Raw genomic sequence first — 25,960 nt, 5'->3', positions numbered from 1 at the left:
ACTTGTCTTTTGTTGTAGCTTTTGAACACTGAAACAAATAGCAATATCCCTTTGTTTCTTGTGTTCTTCAGTATGTGGGTGGGATTTTTGAAAGCTCTCAGTGGTGACCTACTCCTGTCAGTGCTGAAATTTGGGCCAGTATTTCTATTGACTTGGACAGGAGCTTTGTTAGGTCAGTAATAAGTGTTTCTGAAACGAGGGCATAGCTGAAATGTCCTCTTGTAGTTGTAGATGGAGAGTGCAATATGAGTAACCCTTTTCCTCTGAGCACATTGTAAACTAACTTGTGCTTTTGTACCTGTGTCCCTTTTTCACTATGTGAGAGCTTTCCATGATCATCTTGTACATTTGGTAGAGACTCTTGCAAAGTTTTTTCCATTTTTTCATACTGTGTGGTGTCACTTTCATGTAACAGAACTAGGTAGTGTTCAGTCAATCTTTGGGGCCCTTGATATAAGTATGAGGAGATTTGGGGGTGTGGGTGGGAAGAGGTTTGAATGAAGGAGAATTCCCTCTTCAGGTATGAAGAGCTGCCTCTGAGACTGAAATCATTGTGTAGAGATGGACGGATCAACAAGTCTGGGATGCAGTGGCAGCATACGTCCTCATAAACTCTCTACCTTATGTTTCATTCTTGTGCAGGTCGTTTCCGTCAGATTGAAGTGCTTACTACTGTGGCAAATGCTTTTTCTTCTTTGTATTCTCAAGTCTCTGGGACTCCTTTGCAGAAGATTGGTAGTATGAATTCAGTGTCTTCCAGCAAAGAAGCATCCAGCCCTCCTCCTTTAAATCGCAGCAATACAGCTAGTCGGCTAATGAAGACCTTGTCAAAGCTCAACTTGTACGGCACACAGCAAGCTGATGGTAGTAGCTGCTCAATTCCTTCACCTGTTGAAAAAGGGACAAGTATAGCAGAACCAGGGAGTGAGGAAAATGATGCTAAAAATGAATCTAAATTACCAAAACTCTCTAAAAAGAGGGACTCTTCCTCTTTTTTGGCTACTGTAAAGGAAGAGGTAGCCAATAGTCAGAAAAATGCTGTGGACAGGCATAAACCTGCAAACCTTCCTTCTGGGACTGGTGATAAACAAGAGGGTGCTGTGCCTCCAGCAGATGTACAAAACAGCAGGTCAGCAAGTGCCCAGGATGGACCGTGTGAAGAATTTGGTCTTCTGGACTTGCCAAGCCTCAGCAGCAGTTCCAGTTCATCCAACAGCAGTGCCTCAACCCAAAGGCTGCCTTCAGCATTGCCAGGAAGAGACTCCTGTGCTCCCCTTGCAAACCCATCCATAATGAATCTAATGGTACAGCAGAAGGACTCCTTTGAGATGGAAGAGGTAGGTGGCGATATATGACTTTGGTTTTGCATAGAGTTTACATAACTTGCTGGCTGCCAGCAGAAGAATGTTCCTTCCTGTGCATTTGACAGTGTTTTGGCAGGGAGTACTTTAAATTCTCTGAGTGGTAGGACAGCTGTCAGTCTCTCTTTGTAGGTTGCTCTAATTGATCCCCTTAATGAAATAACTTCATACTGCTGCTATTGTTGTCATTCCTGGGAGCCAGCAGGAAAGTTCTCATTCTTTTTTTCATTCAGCTCAAGTAATTGCAGTCACTGGCATAGCTGCTAGGAACTTTTCCTGTGGAAATAGATCTAGGCTAGGTTTGCTGTATATAAAAGGCTTTGATTTAAAATCTTTATTTTGTTTACATTTGTAACTGGAAGCCATTACTTTTGTGCCCAAAAGTAAATTCAGTTTAATTATTGTTATTGATTAAGGATAAATTTGTGGATGGAGAAAGACTGTTACTACAGGAAAGGCAAAGAGCCTATCATGTATGGTGAGGTGCAACTTCTGTTACGTGGAAGGTTGCTGTGTGATGTGCCTTTGGTGATTGCTTAGTTACAAATTCTGTGCTAGCTGCCTTTTAATATCTTCAGAAGTGCATGTATGCATTTTTTAATTGCTAATTACCCCAAAGGGATTTTAATTCCCAGATTCCTGTAAGTGATTTATTTATTAGGCTAGTTAACATGCAGTCTACAAATTCATGAATGCAGGTTTGTTTTTTTTTTTTTTTTTGCATAGACTCACACCTTGAGTTGTGAATTCTTTCTGAACTTAAATTAGTAGATGCTTTTCTGGACACATTGTGAAGTTGCTCTTAGCAGTTCAGCGGTTATTTTTTTTTTTTTTGTCTATGTGAATTAGATATTTAAAATGAAGGCTTGTGATTTAATTGGTGAAATGAGTGAAGAAAACAAGCAGATAGAAAACCCCTCAGTGTTTCACAGTGAATGAAGAAGTGATGATTTCGTATATACTGCTTCTAGTGTCGTATTGTCATTACAAGCTCTTCTAGATCAACCAATACTGTGGTTGTAGACACTCATTAAGTAGAAAATGCAGTCTCTTGTGGTTCCTGTCCATTGTTTGTATCTCTGCATCCTCACCCACATGTCTGACTATGTACCGAAACAAAACAAAGATTGGACCAGTTGAGAGGGGAGGCAGTGACCCAATGTATTTTGAGTTATTTATTTTTCGTAGCATAGTTTTCATCCACGTAATTTTCCTGATCCAGTTTGTGTTGTCACGGTGGAAGGGGTCTGAGTGGTAGTGTGTTTTGCTACACACCTCAGAAGAGAAGGCCATTTTTTTTGTATTCTTGTGCAGAGTTGAAACAGCTAGTATATGTAAAAGGAAAAGGAATGACATTTTCTTTCAGAGTAAGTTGGACTCTAAAGGGTTATGACACGAAGAAGACTTGCTGAATTCTGCACAAGCCAAATGCAATGTGTTTGTGACATTTCAGTTGACACACTCTGCGATGATGCCAGGGCATAAACACAGCTGTTTGGGCAAGTTGACATGTGATGTGGGATGGGATCATGGTGAATTTTTGTTAGTATATGATACATACATGTCAACTGCCTGCAGATCCCTGGGACAGAGGGATTTGGTTTTGTTGAAATATCTTTAGAACAGTACTTGGCAGCATGACTTTATTTTCTTGTCTCTAAGCAGAGTATAATGAACAATAAGGTGTATTAGAAACGGTGAGAATAACTCCTCCCCCCATTTTCTGAGCTGGGCTTGGAGCGCCTTCATACGCCTAAGAAAGATGACAGATATATCAAGGAAGCTTTTTCCATGCTTACAAATGCCTTGAAGGTTTGAGTGAAATTCGGAAGTCTGTGGCTGTGAAGATAGCTAGTGTGGGAGTGAGTCAGGGCAGGATTTCCCCCAAACATCCACTCCTGAGGTGACCGGTTACAGTCCCGAAGGTCATTAGCTAGCATCAATATTGGCTAAAAGAACAGGAAAGGAGAGGGGAGTGCTTCTATGTGCTTGTGGAGCTGCACCATGCTGTGGATGCAGCCAGGATGTTGTCTTCCAGCCAAGGACAGGAGGTGGAGGGTATTTAGATGAGAAAAGGTTTAGCTGTTAGGAGGCTGAAAATTTAGCCACTGGAAACTGGGAGGTTTGAAAGGATCAAGACATCTTTCCAGGAAGGCCAGTCTGATCAAAGGACCTGCAAGATTACTTGCTGGTTCTCTTCTTCTTTTTTTTTTCCCTTTTACTAAATGTATTTTGCTTGTTCTTTATATTCAAATCAGGCGCTAAGAGGACACAATGAAAAAGAGAATAAAGATAGTCAAAGATCTTTTCAGACAACTGGAGACTCCCAGTGTTATCACAGGATGTGATTTCCAGGTCATTTTGCAGGATGAATGTAAGCAGAAGGGAACCCTGCGCTGAGTGGGAGGTGCTGTCCTAAGGATTGCTGTTCTACGGGAGCGTTGTTGAGTACCTGATGAAATAATATGTTGGTTAAAGGAGATGTGGTGTGCTCTGATCACTAAAGGCTGTTGGACTGGAGAAAAAAATATCCAACAACAAACCCCCACAGTGTGCAGTGTATATAGCTTCGCCATTCTTAAGCACAAGGTCATATTCCAGTTGACATGACAAAATATTCGTCTCTTCTTCCCCATAGATCCAAAGTACAGAGGGGGATCTACCACATGTTCCATCTTCTCACCAGCTGACAGTGACCAAGTCAAGGAAAGGTGAGTAGACTTCAATTCCTGAGAGATAGCAGTCTACTATATCTCAGTCCTTCCTTCTCTGAAAAGCTGATTCAGATATTTAAGACTTTTGAGTTTCTTTTTTCTTTAGAAATAAAAAAGATTTGGGTTTCTTTTTCAGCCAAATCACAGAACATTACTGCAAAGTGGCAACCAAATTACAGGCAAGGCAACAGCCCTATAACCTCATTGACTGTTTTCACTTCTGTACGATTGATAATAGCTTAGAAGGACTGAAATGTTCACTCAGATTGTGTGGGATTTTTTTTTTTCTCTCTGGCAGATCCTATAATTTAGGATACCCATTTAAACTAAAATTACAGTGTTTTAAACCTAAATTGCATGATACATCCAGCTTTTTCCTATGCACTACTTCGCCATCTGCAAGCAGGCTGCACAGAAGCCACCCACATGGAAATTGTAGTTCCTCAGATGGGGAAACTCTGCACTGGCTCTTGTGACTCAGTTTGTGCTTTCATCTCAAATTCTTCTTTTATGGCTTGAAAAAGGGACAAAGCTGATCTTTTAGTTTGGCTTTGGCAAGTGAAATCCATTCTCTAGCTCTTAGATGTAATTGAAGAAGAAACAGAGCTTGTAGCATTCAGTGAGATGCTTGGCTGTGATGCAGTTTCTTGGTGAAACACAGCTAGCATCTCTGAATACTGATGAAGAGAGGCAGCAAAAACCTGTCTTAAACAGAGATCATCTTATTTGCCTTTTCACAAAGAAACTGACAGTCTTGTGAACTGGCAAATGAATTGTGTTTACATGGTTGAGAATGCTCTGGACTAAGTGCTGAAGGTTAATGCCAGTTACTAGGGATAGCGATAGCTTGTGCTATCCCTAGGGATAGCTGCTGCAACGTGTCCAGAGAAGGGCCATGAGGATGATCAGAGGGCTGGAGCACCTTTCCTATGAGGACAGACTGAAAGAATTGGGGCTGTTCAGTCTGGAGAAGAGAAGGCTCCAAGGAGACCTTATTGTGGCCTTCCAGTATCTTAAGGGAGCCTACAGGAAAGCTGGGGAGGGACTTTTTAGGATGTCAGGTAGCGATAAGACTAGGGGAAAGGGAGCAAAACTAGAAGTGGGTAGATTCAGATTGGATGTTAGGAAGAAGTTCTTCACCGTGAGAGTGGTGAGACACTGCAACAGGTTACCCAGGGAGGTGGTAGAAGCCTCATTCCTGGAGGTTTTTAAGGCCAGGCTGGATGTGGCTCTGGGCAACCTGATCTAGTGTGAGGTGTCCCTGCCCATGGCCGGGGGGGTTGGAACTAGATGATCCTTCCAACCCTACCAATTCTATGATTCTATGATACTACTTCAGCAGCATTTTGCATAACACAGGATTGAATTTACTAGTCTTCCTCTGTTACATAGGCTGCCAAGAAGGACCACCAGAAACCACATCTCCAACTGTTCCAAACATTTCTCCCTTGGCCATATTTTAAAGTTCATGATGATACATTTTATGTGATTACATGTAAAGAGATGCATTCATTGTGGGTCAGGTCTTGTTTGCCTGGCCTCAGCAGTTTTAGAAAGAGCTCTTTGGGGAGAGGCAAATGAAGCAACCAGGAGCTGCAGTCAGAAGAAAAATATTTTTTTCACCTTCTGAAATGCTAGTTTCGTGTTTTCTGTTTCCAGTAGCGATCCTCCATACAAGAGAAGAAAAAAAAAAAATTAGGTGGTCATGTGTGTACCTGGTGAAAGGTACCAGCAGTTCTAGCAGTGGGTCTACAGTGTAGCAGAAGTGGGGCTGGTTCATGTTTCCCAGCTAATATATCCCACCCACTTCTGAATATACTTGACATAGACTAGAAATGGCACTTATCATGCAAGTATTGCCTGGAGTTTTCTATAACTTACCTAAAATACATATCAATGCTGATGGTAATCCTGTACTTTTGCTAAAAGTCTTGCTGCAAAATTATTTACAAGGAAGGTTTTTGATAGCTAGAAAACAAAATTCTTCCTGACATTTCTAGAGCAGCACCTTCCATTCTAAAAATGCCCAACAAATAAAACAAATATAGGTGAAATGCATAGAGAAGAAAGTATTCTCCTACTATTGTAATTTTGAGTGTCTGGTTGCTGACATCAGTAGTTCTGTGAAACTTTGAATAGCTGTAGACCTGTTTCTTTTAAGGCATCTGACAATGACAGATGCAGTGATTAATTTTTAAAATTTAGTTTTTGAAAGTGAAGAAAGCACATCATCAGCACTTCCTGTCTTTAATATATTATTGTATTTATAGCTCTCTGTGGGTGCTGCTGCACAAGAGATTGGAGATGGAGGAGTGAGAAGAAAACATTTGGAACATATTTACTGTTTGTGGGAGTCTGTGTTTATCTGCCCCAGAAGCTTAGAAACCCCCAGGGATTCTGAAAAGTTTCTGCAGTGGGGCTCCCAGCTGGGCTTGTTTTGGCAGTGCTGGGTTGCAGCGTGATCAATATTGGAAAAATGGGCAACAAATATTTAATCCCATAATGGAATACTTCATAGCCAAATTGGGCATGTCAATTTATTAATAATATCATCAAATATAAACTCTATTAGAGCTTTACCAATACTGCAGTCATAAGAAACATAGATGCTACTAAAGCTTCACAGGCATTTTCCATCTATTTCTCCTCTTTTGTGTGAGCCGTGGAGTGACACAAAGTGTAAAATAGGTACCTGATGGGACTGTTTGTACTGGAGAAAGTGACAAACCATTGGCTGAATGTTATTTTACAAGAGATGAATTATTGCATTATTTGATGGTGATTCTCTGATAACTTGTGCTCTTGTGTTTTGTAAGCCACAGACTTGTTTCTTCATCATCTGTTCTTGTTTCAAACTTTTGTCAGCTGATTTGATGTATTTCTGAATAGTCACATTTCTCTGGCATGTATTCAGTGCCTAAAGATATTTTTGGTTTTGTAAAATATCTTAAACAATAATCCAAGGGGCATTTTCATTTCTGCTCTGTTTAACTGGGACATGAATTTTATTCATCTTGCGTGGTTCTTTCTCCCAGACTTTCCATATTACAATGCCTCTGGCCTTCTCCCACTAGTTCAGATGATTTCACCTACATAGCATTGATAACTTTGGACTGCAGGGCTGGCATCATGCAGTGAACATTTTTGTAGAAGATACAGTTGCCATAGTGGGGGTATGCAGGGCAAGGGATGATCCTGCATTTGTCCTTGCAGTGCAGCCTTTGGTGCTGTGTTTTCTGCATTCAAGATGAAGTGAGGGGAGCCCTATATGTATGCAGCCTGCATGAAGCAGGTATGAATGCCTGTGCTCTAGACTGTACTACATGATCTAAGTCACTGATACTTAACGTTAGTACTGTGTCTCCAAGGAGACCACAAATTGATTTGAGGAAACGTATGTATGTGCATATATATATATTTATACATATATGTGTGTGTGTGTGTATATATATGTGTGTGTGTGTATGTATGTATGTAGTTTTTTAATATATCTCTAAAGGAAATATTGACCGAGAAGGAAATAGAAGGGCAGGTCAATATTTTTTGTGAGTAGTAATAAACTTCATGCATGTGAAACCAGATGCCAGCACACACATTGGTGAATTGCATTATCTGAACTAGCTGGAATCTCTCTCCTGTGGCTAAGACTTTCCTTTTAAATTAAAAATCACCAAATAGGAAAAGAGACAGAAGAGAGGCCAAAGCAGGTGACTGTTCACCTTGGAGAAGGTGGAAGCTTCCCACCAGCTTCAGCTGTGGTGACAACCTCTTCATGGCATGCTGTTTTAGCTGTATTCAATTGTACTGGGCAGATAACAAGAGCTAGTCTAGTTCTCAGGGAAGTGATTTCCATTGTCTTTACTGGGAGCTGGGCGGGGATGTCTGTCTTGAGGTAGAAAAGTAGTTTATCATCGCAGGATATTGTGGCTACCATGATAACAGAACAGCAGCACAGTTTGAAAGGCACTCCCTAAAAGCTGTGTGAAATCGCTGATATGGAGGTTTCATGGGCAGTTTGCCTCTCCTGGCTTTAATTCTGTGTTAGTGAAGTGTTCATCAAAATTAATACTAAAAAAAAATTAGTTCTGAATATCCAACAGTTTCAAAACAGTTTTCATAATGCATTCCAATGCATTGAGCTGTGAACTGGGATTAATTATATGATGACAGTTAAGCGGTTGAAGGAATGTGGGGCAAAATTTGGCATTGAGTCTCGTAAAAGACAGAATCAAGCTCTTGCCTGAGGGTGAGGAGGAGGAGGCAGAGGTCTGGGGCCTACAGGCTGCTGTGGTCTCATCCCATCTCCAAGCTTTTACATTCCTGCTGAGAACTTGTATTTGCCTGCTAAACCAGTGAAGGACTGTCTCTAGCAGTTTTCCCAAGTCCTGCGCATCACCATCTCTGCTCATGTGATGCTGTTCCTCCGGGTGTATGGAGTGGAATGGGCTGGCAGGAGATGAGCAATCTGCTTTATCTTCATAATTGGGAGAAGTGGCAAATCAGTACCTGTCAATAGAACAGCAACTCTTCCCCTGCCTGCATGTGATTTAACCAGTGGTTCAGTTATGTGGAAGGAAAACTGCAGTAGTGGCAACATCCGCGGTGTTGTTTTTTTTCCACAGCACAGGAAACAAAAATGTAAAAGATGGTTCCTCTTCCCCTGCTGCTTGAAGTTTCACAAGTAGGGCTTTGCATGAGAAGAGATTGAGCTTGAAGCAAATTGTTTCTCTGATTTGCTCAAAGTAAGACTTGAAAAGGAATTGTGTTATCCACTTAATGTTACTTTGATGTGAAAGGAAAGTGTGTATTCAGTGTAATTGTTCTTGAAATGTGCTTTGTGAAGTAATTAGGGTTGGGTTTTGCTTGTTATAAACAGATCAGCTGTTACGGACTGCAAGTCAGCACTCGGACAGTAGTGGCTTTGCTGAAGACTCCTCCACGGATTGTTCTCCATTTAATCAGCTTCAGGTAAGGTTCTTGTACCATGGCTAAAATATTACTGATTATTACAAAACAGTAGGGACTGGGAGAGTGTTGATATTTGACTGCTGTCATGACAGTCACGCTAGATACTACAAAACCTCATTTTCAGAGCTGGACTTTCTGAATCCCTTACAGAACTGTGTTAAAATTTGAAATCCTTTCTGGTAGGGTAACCTGGGTATACTTGAGCATGGAGTAAGCTCTGAGTTTAGTAAGTCCTGTGTTCTGTTTCTGATGGATCTGTTCTCACTGACTGAGACTCCAGAATCATTGTCTATTCCTTTCATGACTGTACTGGGTAGAGATTAAGGTTATGACAGATTATAGTTTTTCTGCTGATCGTCTAATTTCTTGTGTCATTTTTGCCTTTCCGTTCTTTCTATGCATATTTTTCTATTTTATTTTTGTTAGTTAGCAACTGACAGAATGTAAAAACAATTTCATACTACATTTACTGTGAAGGTATATTAATATTTAGTTGAACTTGATCTCCCATGCTCTTTGGTGTTGCAGTTCCTTTGATCTCAGTCCCAGACCTTGCCATGATACAGACCAGGGACTGCGCACATCTTGGGAAGGGAGGCTTTTGTTCCAGCATAGTGTTTAGATATCTGCCCAATACACGTTTGCTCAGTGTTTTACCTGAGAGGTATTCTCTTGCCTCTCCTAAAAGATTCGCACAGTAATAGTCATGATTCGGATGTCTTATCAATCAGCCAGAGGAAACTCTTGAGTTGGAGCCTGGCCTCAAGGCTATTGGTTAGCTGTCTGGGGCCTAAACCACAGTCTGAAGGAATACAAAGATGGGATTCTGGATATCACCAGTAATTTCATTTCTATGGCTTGCAGCTACTGAACTTTTTAGTTATGCTGCTTTATGCAGCATATGGTTGCAACTTGATTTCAAGAGTCCATTAAAAAGCATGTTGCAGCTGAGTACCCCTTCACTGGAAGACTGATGGAGTTTGTGTTGGCTGTAAATAGATTAAATTTTTCTGCTTTCTATTATGCTACTTTGAGAAGGTGTATTGAAAATGCACAAAGTTTGTGCCGTGAAGCTGCTAGGCTCTCTTCTGCCACTGTCACTGCTTTATTCAGAGCAAGTGCTGAGCTGAATTCAGAAAACATAGGGCAAGTGAGAACTTGGCAGCGAGTAAAGAGAAACTGGGGAAAGAGGAAAGGGATACAGAGGAGTGTATATTGTATCTTAAAAATATGGGAAGTTAGTGCCATCTACTGTTAAATAATTGACTCTTGGAACTATAGCACTCCTCTGAAACTCATGAGAAAACTCAAAACCTGGAGCCTGGTAGCCTTCCATTCCTAACATCCCAAATAAAGATTTCTAAGGGAGAAGGCATTGGAGCGGGATATTCTACAGAGGAGTTTCCTGTTGCCAAAGACACTAGAAGAATTCTCCATCCAGGTTCTTTACGTTTTGCTTGCCTGATGTGTAAGCGAACGTGACGGAGGATTAGAGACACAGATATGCACACATGTAGCACACCTAATTTCACCTAAACATTATAACCTTTTGTTCTTTTAATACCTTTGACTTGAACAGTATCTGAACCTGCACAGGCTTTCAGACTAATTTGTGGCTGTGCCACTGACTGCGATGTAAGTATGTAGTTACAAAGATGACCTTCTAGACTGAGATCTGGGTGGTTGGAGAAGGAGCTGTTGTCTGACGTACACCATAAGTAATCTCTCTAGAAGGAACTAATAGTTAATGTCCTAACAGTAGTGAGAACTGCAGGAATTGGAAATGGGAAAACTCTGCATTTGTAGTTCATGCATCAATTATGGTAGACTTCCAAGGCTGTACTTTATACCACAAAAATTTCTTGTCCACTTGTAAATATCACATTCAATCAGGACAGCCTAAGAAATATGCTTTGCAACTCATATATGCTCCCCTTTTTCTTTTCCCTTTCTCATCGCTGCTTTCCTTTCCCTTTGTTACCTATTAGATTAGCAGCTCTCTCACGCATGTGCTGTTTTTTAAACTGTGGTTTAGAATGAAATGGGAGAGAAGTAGATGGAGAAACGAATGAAGGGTGAGCATACTGGATGCAGTCTTCTGTAGAGATTCACAGCCTAATGTGAAGTTCTCAGTCTCAAACAATTCTGTGACTTAAAACAGGTCAAGTATATGGGCAGACAGGTTCTCCCATTCTTAGTTTTGTCCTGTGACACTAGTTTAACTACACTGCAGTTCTCCTCACTTCTCACATTAGGTATGCATTCCCTAATAACACCCTTTATTTCAGCACTGACTGCATGTCCTGCTGCCCCTTTGTCATCACTACCTAAAATGCTAGCATTTTACTCTTTTTCCTTTTTTTACTCTGCTGCCTCTTCTGTTCCGGCAGTAAAGAGTTTACTGTTGAATCAAAAAAATCTGTGAATAGTTCACTCTTTCTAAAAAAAAAACCCTTCAGTGTTTATGCCACATTTCAGTATGTTTCTAACTTATCTGAGGCTATGGTTTCTTTGTTCTACTGCACTGTTTTTCTTGCACAGTAACTCCATTATTCTTTCTGCTCTCAACCACAATGCTCAATTAGTATGGACTTGGAGTCTTAGCCTGAGTACTGCAAAGGCATAGCTGAGTCTCTAGTGCGTTCACCTCTTTGTTGGCCCATATCTTTTCTAGGTTCAGGAGTCTTTGCAGGGTATGGGAAGCAGTGCTGACAGCTGTGACAGTGAGACAACCCTTACATCGCACAGTGAGGACCAGAAGACACTGTTAGCCAAGGAACTGCCCTGTTTCGATAAGTTTGAGGATGAGGAGGAAGATGATGATGAAGAGGAGGATGATGATGATGAAGAGGATGTTATCTCTCAAGTAGAGAGACAAAAGTTAGGAATACCTGAGAACAGAAGGAGTGAAGATAGAGAAGTTACTGACTATGAAACTGAACAAAATCAAGGAGGAGAAAGCAAGTCATCGCATATATCGGAGATAGTCCAAGGAAAGGTCAGCTCTAAAGAGGATGACATCTCCAGTGAGCAAAAAGAATTGGACCTGCTGGAGGAAGGCAGTTTATTTGAGTTTCCTCAGTATCACACGCACCATATTCTCAAATCTTTGGAGTCTCTGGGTGGTGGTAGCTCCTCCCAGTCTTCTGTGGACAGGGTTCATGTTGCCTTGCAAAGAGCCGAGATGAGGATTGTCAGCACTTCTGATTCCAGGGCTGGGCGCACGCTGCTTAAGTCAAAAGATCTCCTGAGGAAGCAGAGACTCTGGTTTGCTGAATCGGGCTATCCTCTAAGGCGTTCTCAGTCGCTCCCAACATCATTGCTGAATCCAGTGAAAGTGGTGTCCTCTGTGAATGTGCAGTTAACCCCAGGGAAAGATACTCTGTGCAGTCCTCCTTCTTTCACCTACAAGTACACGCATCTGCAGGAAGATGAGAAAGCAGTGTCTGAGAAGGACAAAAGTGAGCATGAGGCAGCTGCCAGCCAGCCGGTGTGCAAGTCCACATTGTTCATTGCACCTTCATCTTCCAAAAAAGAAGTGTCCCAGACTGGGCCCAACAGGCTGTCCAAGGAGCCCAGTCCCACCAGGGTACAGAGCTGCCCGCTGCACATGCCAGCACGTATGTCCCAGTCGACGTGCTCCCTCCACTCCCTCCCTACTGAGTGGCAGGACAGACCACTCTGTGAGCATGTGAGGACACCGAGCACCCACAGTGTCCCAAGCATCTCCAGCTCTTCCTTCAGTGCCTTGCTTTCCCCTTTCACCTGTCCGTTCTCCCCACGGTGTGCTGGATTTCCTCATCGGCCGCATACCATCAACCCACCCTCCACTGTGGAGATGCAGCTGCGCAGGGTCCTACATGACATCAGAAACTCTCTGCAGAACCTCTCACAGGTAAGAGGAAGCCAAATTCGTCCCTGGGCAAATAATCTTCATATCCTGTCCCTACAAAACCAAGATGTTAACCTGAATATTCCTTTGTTTAGTGCAACAGATCAGGAAAAATGGACATTTTGTGCAAGTTAGCTTTGCTGTTATTTAAGGAGCTTCTGTTTAAAGTGGCAAATGATCATCTCTACAAAGCTCCACTATTTTTGCATTTAATTTTTTCTTGTTGCAGTTGACACAAATTGTTCTTTTTTTAATGTCCTCATTTTCTTGGGATTTTTTTGTGGTTTTTTTATTTTTACTTTTATGGAGATTCTTTGGTGGAAGGGCAGACTGGTGTACTCCATCAGCTATTCTTTTAAGGTGTGATAGTTATAAGCTTTAGATTTGAGAATACATACTGATTTCTCTCTGACATACTTTCCATCCAGCTGACGTATTTTTTTTCATTGCTCCATTTGTGGTGTCAATGATGATTGATCCCTATGTGTTTCTGTGCTGCTTCTTGCCAATCTTTTGCACTTTTAACTCTGGGGCTAGTCAACGTGTTCCTGATGTCATCAGTCATTTATTAAGAATCATTTTGTCAGAGCATGTGAAATTTTGTCCATCTCATCACTCAGAGAAGAACTGCTTTAAAAGGCATGCTTTTTTTTTTTTTTTAACCAGTCTCTGCCACACCTGCTATTCCACTCCTGATTGCCAGCTGTCTCTCCTCTGCCATCCCTGTGCTGCTGTTCTCTTAGGTGGTGATCCAATTTAGGAGCCTGCAAGCTGCTGCAGGAGGCTATGTGGGCAGAGCAGTTGCAGACTCTTGTTTGTGAATACATGAAGACTCTTCGATTGTAGAGCTACAGCAATTTCTGTGGGTTTTACCCAAGAACCAACATGCACTATACTGCTCTGTATTTCAAGAGGCAGCCTGTAGTGGGCTTTTCTAGACCCCTGTTTATTTTGCCACTTGTCAAAATTTAGCAGCTAGTCTGGTCTGATTTTGGTTATATGAGCTGGCCCTGCTTCTTGAAGTGAGCCGTGGTACTGTGACCACCTCTGCAGTGGAAAGCCGCAGTCAGCTGTGTTTTCATTCAGCCATTGCACAAAGTAGTGGGCAGTGTGCTTGGAGTAAGCATTTGCAGAATTTAACCTTCTATGTAAAATTCCCTCCTGGGTACCGATTGCAGCCTTGATTTGTGTAAGGGTACTGTGTGCTTTTACAACACAGAACATGCTAACCAAAGCTACTGAAGAAAAAGCCTCTGTATTATGTCCAGAACTCACGCTCAAGCTGGTTCAATTAAAAGTATTGGAGGGGATATTAACATCTCCTGGCCTTCTTGTTCTGTTTCCAGCACGTTTTGTCTAGATTAGCTCAATTTTGGAGGGCTTGATCCCCTAAAATTGGTGTACTCTTTGGTGCTGCTTTTTCCAACAGCCAAGATCAAGTTTGGCACTCAGCATACTTGGTAGCTGAAGAAAAATTTAACATGTTTCAAATACACGTTTCTGATTTTAGGAAGGAATAAAGAGGGATAGTTAAATTCCTCATAGAACACGGAACAGAGAAAACTGGGAGAGGAAAAACAAAACATCCCCTTGATGTTATCATGTTTGAACAAAACTCGTCTAGATGAATGGATTCAGATTTTCCATGGCATGTCAATAGTCCTTTGAATTATTTCAAAATTATATTGGACAAGCTGTTTTATTCACTTTTGAAAGGATAAATAGCGATGATGTTTCTACTATAATTTTTTGTGCCATGTCTCTACATGTAATAGCCTCTGAGTTTTATCTGGTTGCTCCATATGTTGATGCAACATGCCAACAGAAGTTCTTCAACAATCCCGTTTTCATGAGAGATCATTAGCATGCAGGGGACTTTGAATGTAAGCAGTGTAGTGAGCTTAAAAAACAAAATGAGCACCCCCCAACTAAGAGCTGAGCAAAACCCTGCAACAAATGTGACTGTAATCATGATTTGAAAATGTTTTCAGGCATAAAATGCAGAGAAATAAGATTAATCTGTTTTTTCACCTGCAGCACATTTGCATTACAGAGCTTTGGTGCACATGCTTCACTTGAGAGCTGGTGCTGCATGCAATTTTGTAAGGTTTCCTTTTCCTGATATGATATTTGCTGGACAGCAGTGGCTGCTTTTGAAGACTGTGCCTTGAGAAGATGAGTTCGTAAAGGAGATTGCTGACTTTCCCATCTCAAATAATTTATTTTTTCCCTAGTACCCAGTAGTGAGGAGCCAGGATCTTTCAGCTGCCACAGGTTACACTACTCAGAGACCATCCATACTACCTCTATACGAAGTAAGTAACTGTATTTACATTGTGGTACTTAGTAAAAGTAGAATACACAGAAACATCCTAAAGGTGCCATCAGTTGTGCTACGTTTGGACAGTTCCCTGTCCTTGCTCTCAGGAGGTAACAGGTGACCATCCTGTAAATAACATTAAAAAGGAATTAATCTAAATACATGGAAATCCTTTAATTCATTTTCTTGTATGATAGATCTAAAACTGTTGTTTCTTGAATTATTGTGAGGTCCCAATATGCAGCCTCTGTAGTATACTGAAGTTGCAGAGCTTCTGATTGACTTAAAGGGTACATCTGGGCAAATGTGGTTATAGGATTGGCATTTATTTTAATGAATTTAAGAAATTTTTCCATGTAATGTACTTTTTTTTTTTTTTTAATTTCTTCCCCCTAAGAATACTTTCCAGGAGCTACAAGTCGTAAGGCGCAATCTAAACTTATTTAGAACCCAAATGATGGATTTGGAATTGACTATGTTGCGTCAACAAACAACAGTTTATCAGCACATGACAGAAGATGAAAGGTAAAACGTTGCTGATTGTTTGCTTTGTATTTTTTTGGGTTTGTTTTGGTTTTGGATCTTTTTTGTGGGGTTTTTTGTTTGGTTGGTTGGTTTGTTTTGTTTTAAGAAAGATAAGAGAAAATACTCTAGCACTTCAGGAAATCTGTTGCTGCCCCTGAAATCAGAGCAAGAAATCTATTAGTTCAATTTGAACAGGGCTGGAGCTGAGCTTTTGCAAAAGTGTGCTTAATCTCTTCTTTATTCTTCTTCATTCTAGAATTTTTTCCTCTTGTTTTCTTCTAATCCCTATTTCTTATTACATGGTACTTTTTTTTTTCCTTAATTCATCCTTTCTCCAAAGTGATTTTACAGCTACAGATTTTAAGGACTTTTATCTTAGGATACTTAAACATAGGATACTGGAAGGGGTTAAGCCTTTAAAACTTTGAGCTTAGATTCTCCCCTGCTCCACGCTGTAGATGTAAATAAAGAATGAATATTGTAGTGTTCAGATGCTTTTCCAGTTTACTGTGGCTACTCAGCAAGGTACAGGTGGCTTTCATATTCTGTCTCTGCCTGTTTGTGCTCACCATGAGTTGCAGCAGCAGCTGATACAGAGCAATTTTCGAAACTGCTTATATGTTTACTTTAGTTGAATCAGGTCTTAACCCATCACTTCAAATATGTTTGAAATCTGTGGGCCTTCTTAGACAGTGGCATCCTGGCCAAAGTGTAGCTCTGACTGCTTGGGAATCTAGAACCACATAAGAGAAGTAATGTGCAATTACTGTGTTGCACTGAGATCTTTACTATTACTGGTTTTAAATGGAGTTTGATTAGATATATGTACATGTGCCAGTTTCTTCTACTTCCATATATTTAAGCATTTAAAGCTAAATTTCTTTTGAGAATTTTCTGTGATGCACTATGTTGGCTTTTTTTTTCCATAAAGTGATATATGTTTTCTATAGATGGAAAAAGACTTTTGTTCTGGCTAAGATACTCATCTAATTTTTCCACAAAAGAGGAATTTTCGGTTCCACTTTGAATTCCCTTGTATGAAGTCCTTTACTCATGGGACTGTCCTGCTCAGTTCCCCCTTTGTGATGCACAGTTGAGTGCAGTGAATGCCTCTGTTCTCTTTGTGGTGGACTTGGTATAGATTTGAAGCTGATCAACTACAGAGCTTGAGAAAGTCTGTCCGCATGGAGCTACAGGAGTTAGAGCTGCAGTTAGAAGAACGTTTACTTGCTTTGGAAGACCAGCTGAGAAGTCTACACATGTCTCCACCTTACAGACCTCAGACACATGTAGTAAGTATGACTTCTGCAACAATATTATACGTTTCCTCAGAGTAATGTTATTAAGGGATAACTGTTAAAGCTCTTAGAGCGGGATGGTATTTGGGAAATCTAATCACATAACCTGTATTATCTGAGATCATATTTTATTATTTTCAATCATTGTTTCATTCTTAGTGTTAATACATATCAACATATATTTTCTGAGGTTTTAGGTCTGAGATTTCAGACCTCTTCTGCCTGTGCTTTTTTTTTTTTACCTTGTTACTGCTCTGAATTCTCACAGTTTTCGTAGGTAGTGCTCATGTCTGAATTCTTGTGGGATAGTGATGGTCTTTCTGGAGTTTCTCTACGATGATTTTCTTACTTGTGAAATGAGGGCAGAGAGATGAGAAACACACCGTGTTTCTTCCCCATGTTTCCCTAGATCCACCAATCCATGGAAAAATTAAACTGGAAAATACAGATAGCGTCTTCAGTTTTCCCTCCTTTGCCTTTTGTAGTTCCTTCAGATGAATGTGTGACTACCTGCCAAAGAGTGGCAGAAGCTCAGCTCCCACAAACATTCCCTACAAGCAAAAAATGGAGGACAAAAGAAATATTTGCATATGTTTATTACTGTCATGGTGCTATACTTTTTCTTATTTTTCACATAGCAGAAGACTGTTCCTCTTTTGTGCTGCAGTTCTGTCACCAGTCAAATAAAAGAAACATGAATGAAAAGTATCATGTTCTTCCTGGGTTTTATTCCTCTTTCTTAGCCAAATTCCTTCTGTAAAAGCAGCACATGTACAGGGCACATCTTCCTCTTCAGTATTTTGTCATGGGAAAAAAAACTGAAACCCAAGAACAGGAAAATATGGTATTATTGTGATCCCAAGCCAAATGTGCATTCTTTGAACCATATAAATATCTTTTTATTTGTAAATCCTTTTATAGAAGAGGGCCAGCTTTAAAAATGACTGAAATAAACTTTCTCCAACCAGCTTTGCTTCCTGTTTCCTAGTTTCTGTGTTTATAGAAAGTTGTCTGAAGCATGGCATGTTTATATATTAGCTTCTGACAGCTCTAAAAAAATCCTCAATGCATTACCTTGGCTTAATTTTTCAGGGTATGTATGGAAGCAGAAGTGCTGATAATCTGTCATGCCCTTCTCCACTGAATGTCATTGAACCAGTAAGTAATTGGCTTGCCTTGTGTGGTTTAGTAAGAAAAAGAGCTGGGAAGGGATTTCTTAAAAAGGATGCAGGAGATTCATTTGACACATAATCTTGGAAATACTTTACTCGCTTGGGTAGTTCTGTTGAGAACAGCTGCACTTTTCCCTAAATAATGCTAACCGTAAGTTTAAGTAGTTATGAAGTCGTGTTTCTTTTCAAGGGAATAAGTAGAAATAAGATGATTTTGCAGTTAGTTGATACAAAGTCCACATGGTGGTTTTCCAGAACTATTATTTTTCTGTGCATTTTATGCTGTTGAAAGTGAGTAGTTTGTAGAAAGTAAAGAACAAACTTGAGTTGTTTCAGCAAACAAAAACAAAATCAAGCCTTTACGTGTGTCTCTGTCAAGGACTCTGGCAGAATGCATCCATATTGCAAAACTCAGTGGCTTGGGGAGCTGCCACAATTTGTATTTATGTTGGCTTTCAAAAAAGCCCATTCCTTTTTATGATCCTCTTTGTTGCAGCCATAAAGGCAAAGCATATATTTATTTTATAGCTGTATTTGTTACATGGAGGGAATGAGTAAGGAATTGAATAAATAACAAGAAAGCATGTGTCTATATGTGACTTTTTTCTATGCCTGCTCAGGACTGTTTCTTTCCTGAATCCTCAGGTCTCCGAACTTATTCGAGAGCAGTCATTTCTGAAGTCTGAACTGGGTTTAGGACTGGGAGATATCGGACTGGAAACTCTCCCAGCAGAGGGTACAGAATCTGTATTCTCCCATGGAAACTCCGATTCCTCCTCAGTGTGCTCCAGTCACACAGGTAGAAAAGCTGAACTAGCAGGGAAGTCTAAGAGTCAAAACAAGAAGTTATACCGAGCCTCAGTCGCCTTAACACCAACTCCCCCAGTGAGAGCATGTGCTGGACAGCAGATGGAAACCTCCGAGGAGCTTGCTGACTCCAAGTCAGAGGTGGAGCACAAACTTGAACAAGTCCCTCTCATGCCTTTGCTTGATGAAATCCACAAAACTGTGGAGCAGGATGAGCTGCAGCAAGTCATACGGGAGGTGAGGAGGGGAGATCGAGGATGTTTGAATAGTGTTTACTGTAATCTGAAGTCCAACTCTTGGCCAGTGGGATTTTCTCTTCCCTCTCAAGTCAGGACCCCATACTTTTCCTGTGCTATTTCTGAAAGCTCAGAGCTTGTCTCTAGATGTTCAAGCCACAACCATATTCTCAACCAAAGCAGGAGACATTTTTTCAGTGATAGTGGGTAGCACATAAATTAATGTCTAGTGGCTACAGTAAACCTTGGTGAGAAAGCATTTGCCAGCTCTACTACTTGGTTAAGCAGCAGTATTTCAGATTCCCAAGTGAAATTTTTTCTGTTGTGTTTGCTTGCTAAAATGCCAGGTTGGAGTTAATCTGATTGACTAAATACTGTTTCTGAAACAACTCTGTAGTAAACATTTAAAATACCTTCCTAGTTTCTCTACTCCAGACCAAGGACTATAATAGTGTAAGTGAAGCAAACTGAAGTCAGGTGAGAAGTTATTTCAGACTTTAAGACTGATGTTGGACCAATGCCACTGGACTAGTTTTAGTGGCAGTCAATGAAAATGAAGGATGCTTGGTTATTTTCCTAGTGGGCCAGATTAATAAAATGGACTAAAACTGCATATTTTGTTTGTCAGTGGCATAAAGCCTTGTGGCAAGTAGCATAAATGGGAAAAGGAAGCAAAAGAAACTTCTTGTTCTCAAAAGCAGCATCCATGAGTGGATCCAAGCTCTGCAGTGGTTACAAGAATGGGAATAGAGAACCTGTGGGTTTTGTTCCCTCTTCTTCACTGGGGAAGTGAAGAAGCTCTTTAACTGAGAATCATTGGACCCCTAGCCTTTAGCTCATCCCTTGAAGCCATAAACCACTCAAAAGACCAGAAGAGGTGTTATATTCGGAACTTTCTTGCTGCCATCTTCTCTAAAGTAGCTAAATTTGGAAGGGTCTTGGGAAAGGCTTTGTTTTGGAGAGGTCATAAAATAGTCCCTAAGGTCCCAGATTCTCTCTCTGGTCCATCTTTTTTTCCTTTCATGTCTTTTTAAAGGGGTTCCTTTCTTAATGCTCAGAGAGGACTTGCACATGAGATATTTATCTTGCTTTGCACTTTGCCTCCAATTCTGAAGCAAAGCCAGAATATTACATTTGTATGCAACTCTTCTGTAAAAATTCATGTGTCAGAGGAGTGGTGTTGCTTGCTAAAGGAGAAACTGAGAGAGGAAAGAGAGAGCTGTAATTCAAACGTACTGTAAAGGGAGCTGGTGTCTCAAAGTCCAGAGTTATTTCAGTCAATATTTTCTCCAAGGTTAGCTTGTGTGGAAGTCCCTCTTTCACTTCATTAATTGATAGCAAATAAAGTTGTGTACTCTTTGCACAGAGATTGTTCTTTCAGTTGTGTGGTACTGAGGACATTGTAATGCTGAAAGAATCCACTCTGAGCTGAGAGGCTACTATTGAAAGATGAGTAGTCAGCAAATAACTCAGCTTGACTCACTTGGTAAATGTTTGAGCACACAGAGAGATTGTCCCTCAATTCAACTTATTGGCAGTCTGTTTTGAGTCAGCTCAGATTCTCAGCATGAGCAATTTTGCAGGTCAAAGTGAAGATACCTCAGCTTGAAACACCTGGTAGTTTTTGTAGAGCTAGAATATGCTGTTACATAGTGGTCAAGAAAATATTTTGTATTTCATAAGAGGTAAATCACAGCATAAATGAAAATGTCTTCCTTAAGTAGTCTTGTTGTTAGTAAAGGAATTCCAGTTTTGTTGTCAAAAGAAGGAAATCTAGTAGGATGCATTCTTGGTGTACACTCTCACAAATGTTAAACTCTTGCTTATTCCTCCCATTCTGTGTAGCTGTGTGACCTTGTCTTGGGGAAAGAAAAGTCAGGCAGTGTTTCAGAATATGCCTGGGTGGGTTGTAATGCATGTGAACTTTGACCTGTACTATTTACTGGCACTAAAAAACCCTGTGGTATTAACTTTTAGCATTAATGGGCTGACTCCTACGGAAAAGCATTCAACAACACAAAATGTTAAAATGCCAAACAATCTCTTGTTTTGATGAAAATACAGCCTGACCTCCACTGGAGTATCACATGAAACACTTGCCTACTTGAGTTTTAGGTCATAGTGTTGCTAGGAGTTCCACCAGGCCCTATCACTCTTCTCCAGTTTCAAGGATGTGATAGTTTTTAAAAATCTTTCTGCTTAAGAGCATTGAAAATTTTGTTTTTGCTAATAGTTTGCCACTCTCAATTCCAGAATGATAGGGGTTGTGAGGGAGCTCAAGAGATCTAGTCCAACCCTACTGCTGGTGCAGGTTCAACTAGAGCAGGTTGCGCAGGATGGCATCCATGCAGTTTTGAATTACATTTAATGAAGGTTTTTTCTTTAAAGAAATGTATCATTTTCCTGTCAACACCTGTTTTAAGAGACTGTAATGGATCTTTATGGGAGAGAGATGGTCTCAGAGAGAATCTTCCCTTTTCCATTTAAATCCATGTTCAGCCTCAATCAAAAACGTATGTTGGTTTTTCACACCCTATGCAAGCTTAGCGTTCCTCATCTTACTGTCTTGAGCATAAAAACTCACCAGCTGTTGCCATGAAGAGGTGGCATGAAGAAAACAGAGTAGAAAATAATTCTTTTAATTATAAATAATGTACTTCAGATCAGGAGTGTGAGGACTGTGAAAGGTTCATACCCGTTTTTCAGATTTGCCACTGTGGCGCATTTCACTTTGTATCATTTCATTATTTAGCAGCAACATAATATTAGAGTAATATTAATTCTTTCATAGGGAGAGAGTTTTATTACAGTAAACCAATAATCTATGAATGTGATAATGTGTTATTAATGCTTTCTGTCTTTTGTGGAAGGCTTGGCAGTGGGGTGTGCACTCTGCAGAGCAAGTGGAAGGTGTGCCTTACCCTAAATCATTTGTAATGAAAATAAAAATATTGGTCATTGTCATGACATATGCATGGCACTGAGACACTGCAGGAATCAGTGCTGCACTTGCCATGCAGGAATGACCTTGATGAGTCTGAGAAGGAGGGAGGAAGCATGGCAGTGAAAAGAAGGAGTGGAGGGTGGTCTTGTCATCTGAACAGGAAGGTGAGAAGTAGAGGGCTCAAGCAATTCACCAAGGTCAAGATAGAATTTGTTGGAAGAGCTGAGAATAGAACAGGAGCTGCTTCCGTTCCAGTTTCTGCTTCACCACATGACTGTCTGTCATACCATTTACTTGCTAATTTAGGAAGCTTTTATCAGTTTTCTTTGGAAAGTGAGGCTTATTTTTGTCTATTGTCAAGAGTAAGGCGCAGAATAACTGTTTTGTAGCACACTTGCAGACCCACCCTATGTGATACTGGAGAAGAGAAGCCAAGAGAGCAGTGCAAGGCTTTTACGATGGGCTTGCCAGACAGCCATAGTGCTGCATGGCAGGTGTCCTTGTGCCTGCTCTTCTAAATCCCCAAGCCCTTACTGCCCTGACAGTTGTCCTAAAGCTTTGTATGTCTATGTGTGCTTGGCATAGGCATGCTCAAGACTTGCTGTCATCAGCAAACCAGGTTCTGTCAGGCACTGGCTTTTCTTTTGTCAGTCAATCAGCAAACAACCCAATTGGAAACCTCTTTCCTAATAATATTAGAGTCTCTTAATTTCTGCTTGATGAAAAGTAGCAATGAAATGAGTAATTTTGCCACTAATGATTTAGGGATTGAATTGCTTGCCAGTAAGAACGAGGGATAAATAACCTGTTGCTAGTGCTGCTGCCACTCTTCTGACGTTGTTCCTTAATCCTTTTGACGCACCAGGAAAAGGAGAGGAGAGACTTACAAAAATAATTGCAAGATGTGCATCAAGATCATGAGAGGGCTATGCAAACCTGGCAAGGCCATTGACAAGGCTGGGTTTGATTAAATATTGTTCCTATGGTATTGGTGGGGCATCAGAACACAAAAGGATTTGTTACTGGCAAAACCAATATTAGAAATGTCAGGGTTTTTTCTGGCATCAAGTCTCATGTTCTTTACAGCTCCCCAAGCAGTTGAAAGCCACTTTGAAATGACACGATGAACAGTACTTTCTTTAGTCTAAGATCAGTTATTTGTGCCAAAAAATGATTTGCTCTTTTCACAAGAAAAACGAAGCTGTGTTGCTTAACTGGGCTGATGAGTGCTTCTGTGAGTGACCCTGGTGGCCAGGCTCTGCTTCTTAGCCCCTGCGCTCTTTCACCATCGTCATCCTACCCTGTCCTTGGAGATGCATCTGACTTGTTAGTTCTTACTGAAGACCATCCAAAAAATGAGTTGGTGCTTTCTCATACTTTCAAGCAGCCCATACTATTTTTCTTCGTCACACCCTGCTCCTTTCCAGTATAATACACTCATTTGCCTCCTTTTTTTCCTTTACTTGTAGCCATCAGTGCTCTGCTCTTCCTTTGTTCTAGCTTTGGTTGGCTGTGTGTCTGCTATTAATAACTCTTGGGTATGTTTTATATAAAACTTAATGGGTAAATGCTTTGTCATAATGCTGTGAAGTGTAGTTTTTGCTGGCGTAGATCCATATCCCAGTGGCCAACTGATGATATGAGCAATTGGTAAAGTTCTTTGCTACTGAAAGTATGCAGTTAGGATTCATCTCCTTTTGATTTCTATAAAAACAGCAGCTCATGTTCATGGATTTAGACCTTTCCTACCCTGTAAGCCATTTGTAAAGCAGAGTGGTCATGCCTTCCTTTTCAGGAGATGACAACTTATGTCAAAAAGCAATGCATTTGTGATGCTTTTGATGCATATATCCTGAAATGCTGTTTTTAGAACTTTGCATAGTTGTATTTTTTCTTAACATAAAACCAGTTATTGTAAGTGTAAAGTATGGATATATTTACCATTTGGAAACGCAAAACTAGTTTGGTTTGCATTTATATGATTTGTAAGAACTTTAAAATTACTTACAGTTATTTTTCCAAGAGAGACCCTCTTACAGTTTTACGTGTGTGGTTTTTTTTTGAAGTTGACTTTTTGGTTGTGTGCATTTTCATATGTCGATTGTCAAACATATCTGCAATATGATTTAGTTTTAGCCATTGGTTATATAACTTACTGACCTTAAAACTTTGGCTAATCCCTTTCAGATCAAGGAATCTATTGTTGGTGAAATAAGAAGAGAAATAGTAAGTGGATTGTTAGCAGCTGTGTCACCTCAAAGCAGATCTGCAACTGCAAAACAAGATACACAGCCATGAAACTGGTACTGCAGGTAATCTTTGGGAATCTGCCAAAACCAGATTTTATTTTTAATCATATGAAATATCATTGTTAACTTAAACCTTGCTTTGTTTACATTTTCCCTTCAAATAGAAGCAATCAAAACTGAAGTTCATTAAATGCAGAGGATACTGCTAATCCCAGATACCTTTGGAAAATCAACTTATTTATACTTTGGCCCATTCTACTGTCAGCTTTCATGCATGGTCCTTGCTTTTTAGTCTGTGTGCTCTGTGATGACTTTGCATGTGAATGCGTCATGCAAGAGGATGCTGTAATTTGCCTGCCTTAATACAAATATCAAAATACATACTTAAGCATAACAAGCAGACTTCAAAAAAACTAATTTAGGTATTTGTCTTGCTTTTTCTTTTCTGTAAGGTTGGATGTAGTCCGAAATGCTGTGGGATTCTGCTTTGGGTGGCATACACTGGTGAAAGTGTCAAGTTCTTTTTGCTTCAGGAGATGTTGAAACTGCTGAGATAGGCTGCTGTGTTGGACGCTTGGTTCTGCGATGTGTACCTTTCCTTGAGTTCATCTATGAAGACTTAGACACTTTAACTAGTTCATTACTTTCCTTTCAAGCATCAAGAAAACTGTGGCTCTCTGGAAGGTTTTGTATTTATTTGTATGTCCCTGGTGTAAATTTTTCTATAGCTAACTTCTTTGTCTAATAATGCGTCATGAAACTTGAAAATTTCCAGATGTAACCAATTTATAAATAACACAAATGCATTCAGCCTAGCTTTTTAGAAAATTAAATAATAATAATAATAATAAAAAAAATACCACACAACACAAAAAAACCCAAAACACTGACCTCTGTGAGGTATTTATTGTGCAATAACTGATCCACTTTAAGAGCTTGAAACAACCAATAATGGTTTCCACTGCTGTTTTGTAGTGCCACTTCAAAAGAAGGAAACAATCTTGTAAAAATCGCTGTTAATTCTTGGGCAGTTACTTTTAGCAGAGTGATAGAAAGACATGAGGTTACTTAAAACTACTTAAAGTTCTGACACTGAAAGCCCTATCTTTGTGTAGAAGATGACTTTTTAACTAATTTTATTTGCTTCCTTACTGTTTACCTTAGAAAAGTGCCTTATTTTAAGTACTGTTTTTGTTCTTATGTTGACTGCTATCAGTCATATCAAGAGAAGTTCTATTCTGCTTTATATTAACCAAAATGCAATAAAAGTACTGATCTTCTGAAAGTGATTAGGATGTGCAACTTGGAATGGATGAATGACCTTGCTTGTATTATGGGGAAAATTGAAAAAATTTCTTTTTCTTCCCCATCCCTCAGTGAGTGTATTTTCAGTTAGCCTTATGAATATGCCTTTGTTCCAATGGAGCAAGTTGGAAGTCATTGGAGGTTTTATGTGGTCAAATAGACATGTAGT

The 25,960-nt window shown here is 40.1% G+C and overlaps 1 protein-coding gene across 1 annotated transcript in view; it reads left to right on the top strand.

Moving 5' to 3' along the window:
- The window catches only part of ITPRID2 (ITPR interacting domain containing 2), a 31,197-nt gene extending 5,871 nt beyond the window's left edge, over positions 1–25,326 (top strand). Inside the window, exons 6-16 of the mRNA XM_054381472.1 lie at positions 643–1,337; positions 4,000–4,072; positions 8,952–9,043; positions 11,718–12,938; positions 15,170–15,250; positions 15,653–15,780; positions 16,922–17,072; positions 18,171–18,236; positions 18,896–19,294; positions 24,425–24,549; positions 24,939–25,326. Coding sequence (XP_054237447.1) covers positions 643–1,337; positions 4,000–4,072; positions 8,952–9,043; positions 11,718–12,938; positions 15,170–15,250; positions 15,653–15,780; positions 16,922–17,072; positions 18,171–18,236; positions 18,896–19,294; positions 24,425–24,535 — 3,017 coding nt within the window. The 3' untranslated portion in view covers positions 24,536–24,549; positions 24,939–25,326. The remainder of the gene's footprint in view (positions 1–642; positions 1,338–3,999; positions 4,073–8,951; positions 9,044–11,717; positions 12,939–15,169; positions 15,251–15,652; positions 15,781–16,921; positions 17,073–18,170; positions 18,237–18,895; positions 19,295–24,424; positions 24,550–24,938) is intronic.
- The last annotated feature ends 634 nt before the right edge of the window (positions 25,327–25,960 follow it).

This window comes from Indicator indicator, chromosome 5, assembly GCF_027791375.1.
Source record: "Indicator indicator isolate 239-I01 chromosome 5, UM_Iind_1.1, whole genome shotgun sequence".
Taxonomy (NCBI): domain Eukaryota; kingdom Metazoa; phylum Chordata; class Aves; order Piciformes; family Indicatoridae; genus Indicator; species Indicator indicator.
The sequence above is the reverse complement of the archived record's forward strand: the minus strand, read 5'-3'. Positions and strand labels throughout refer to the sequence as shown.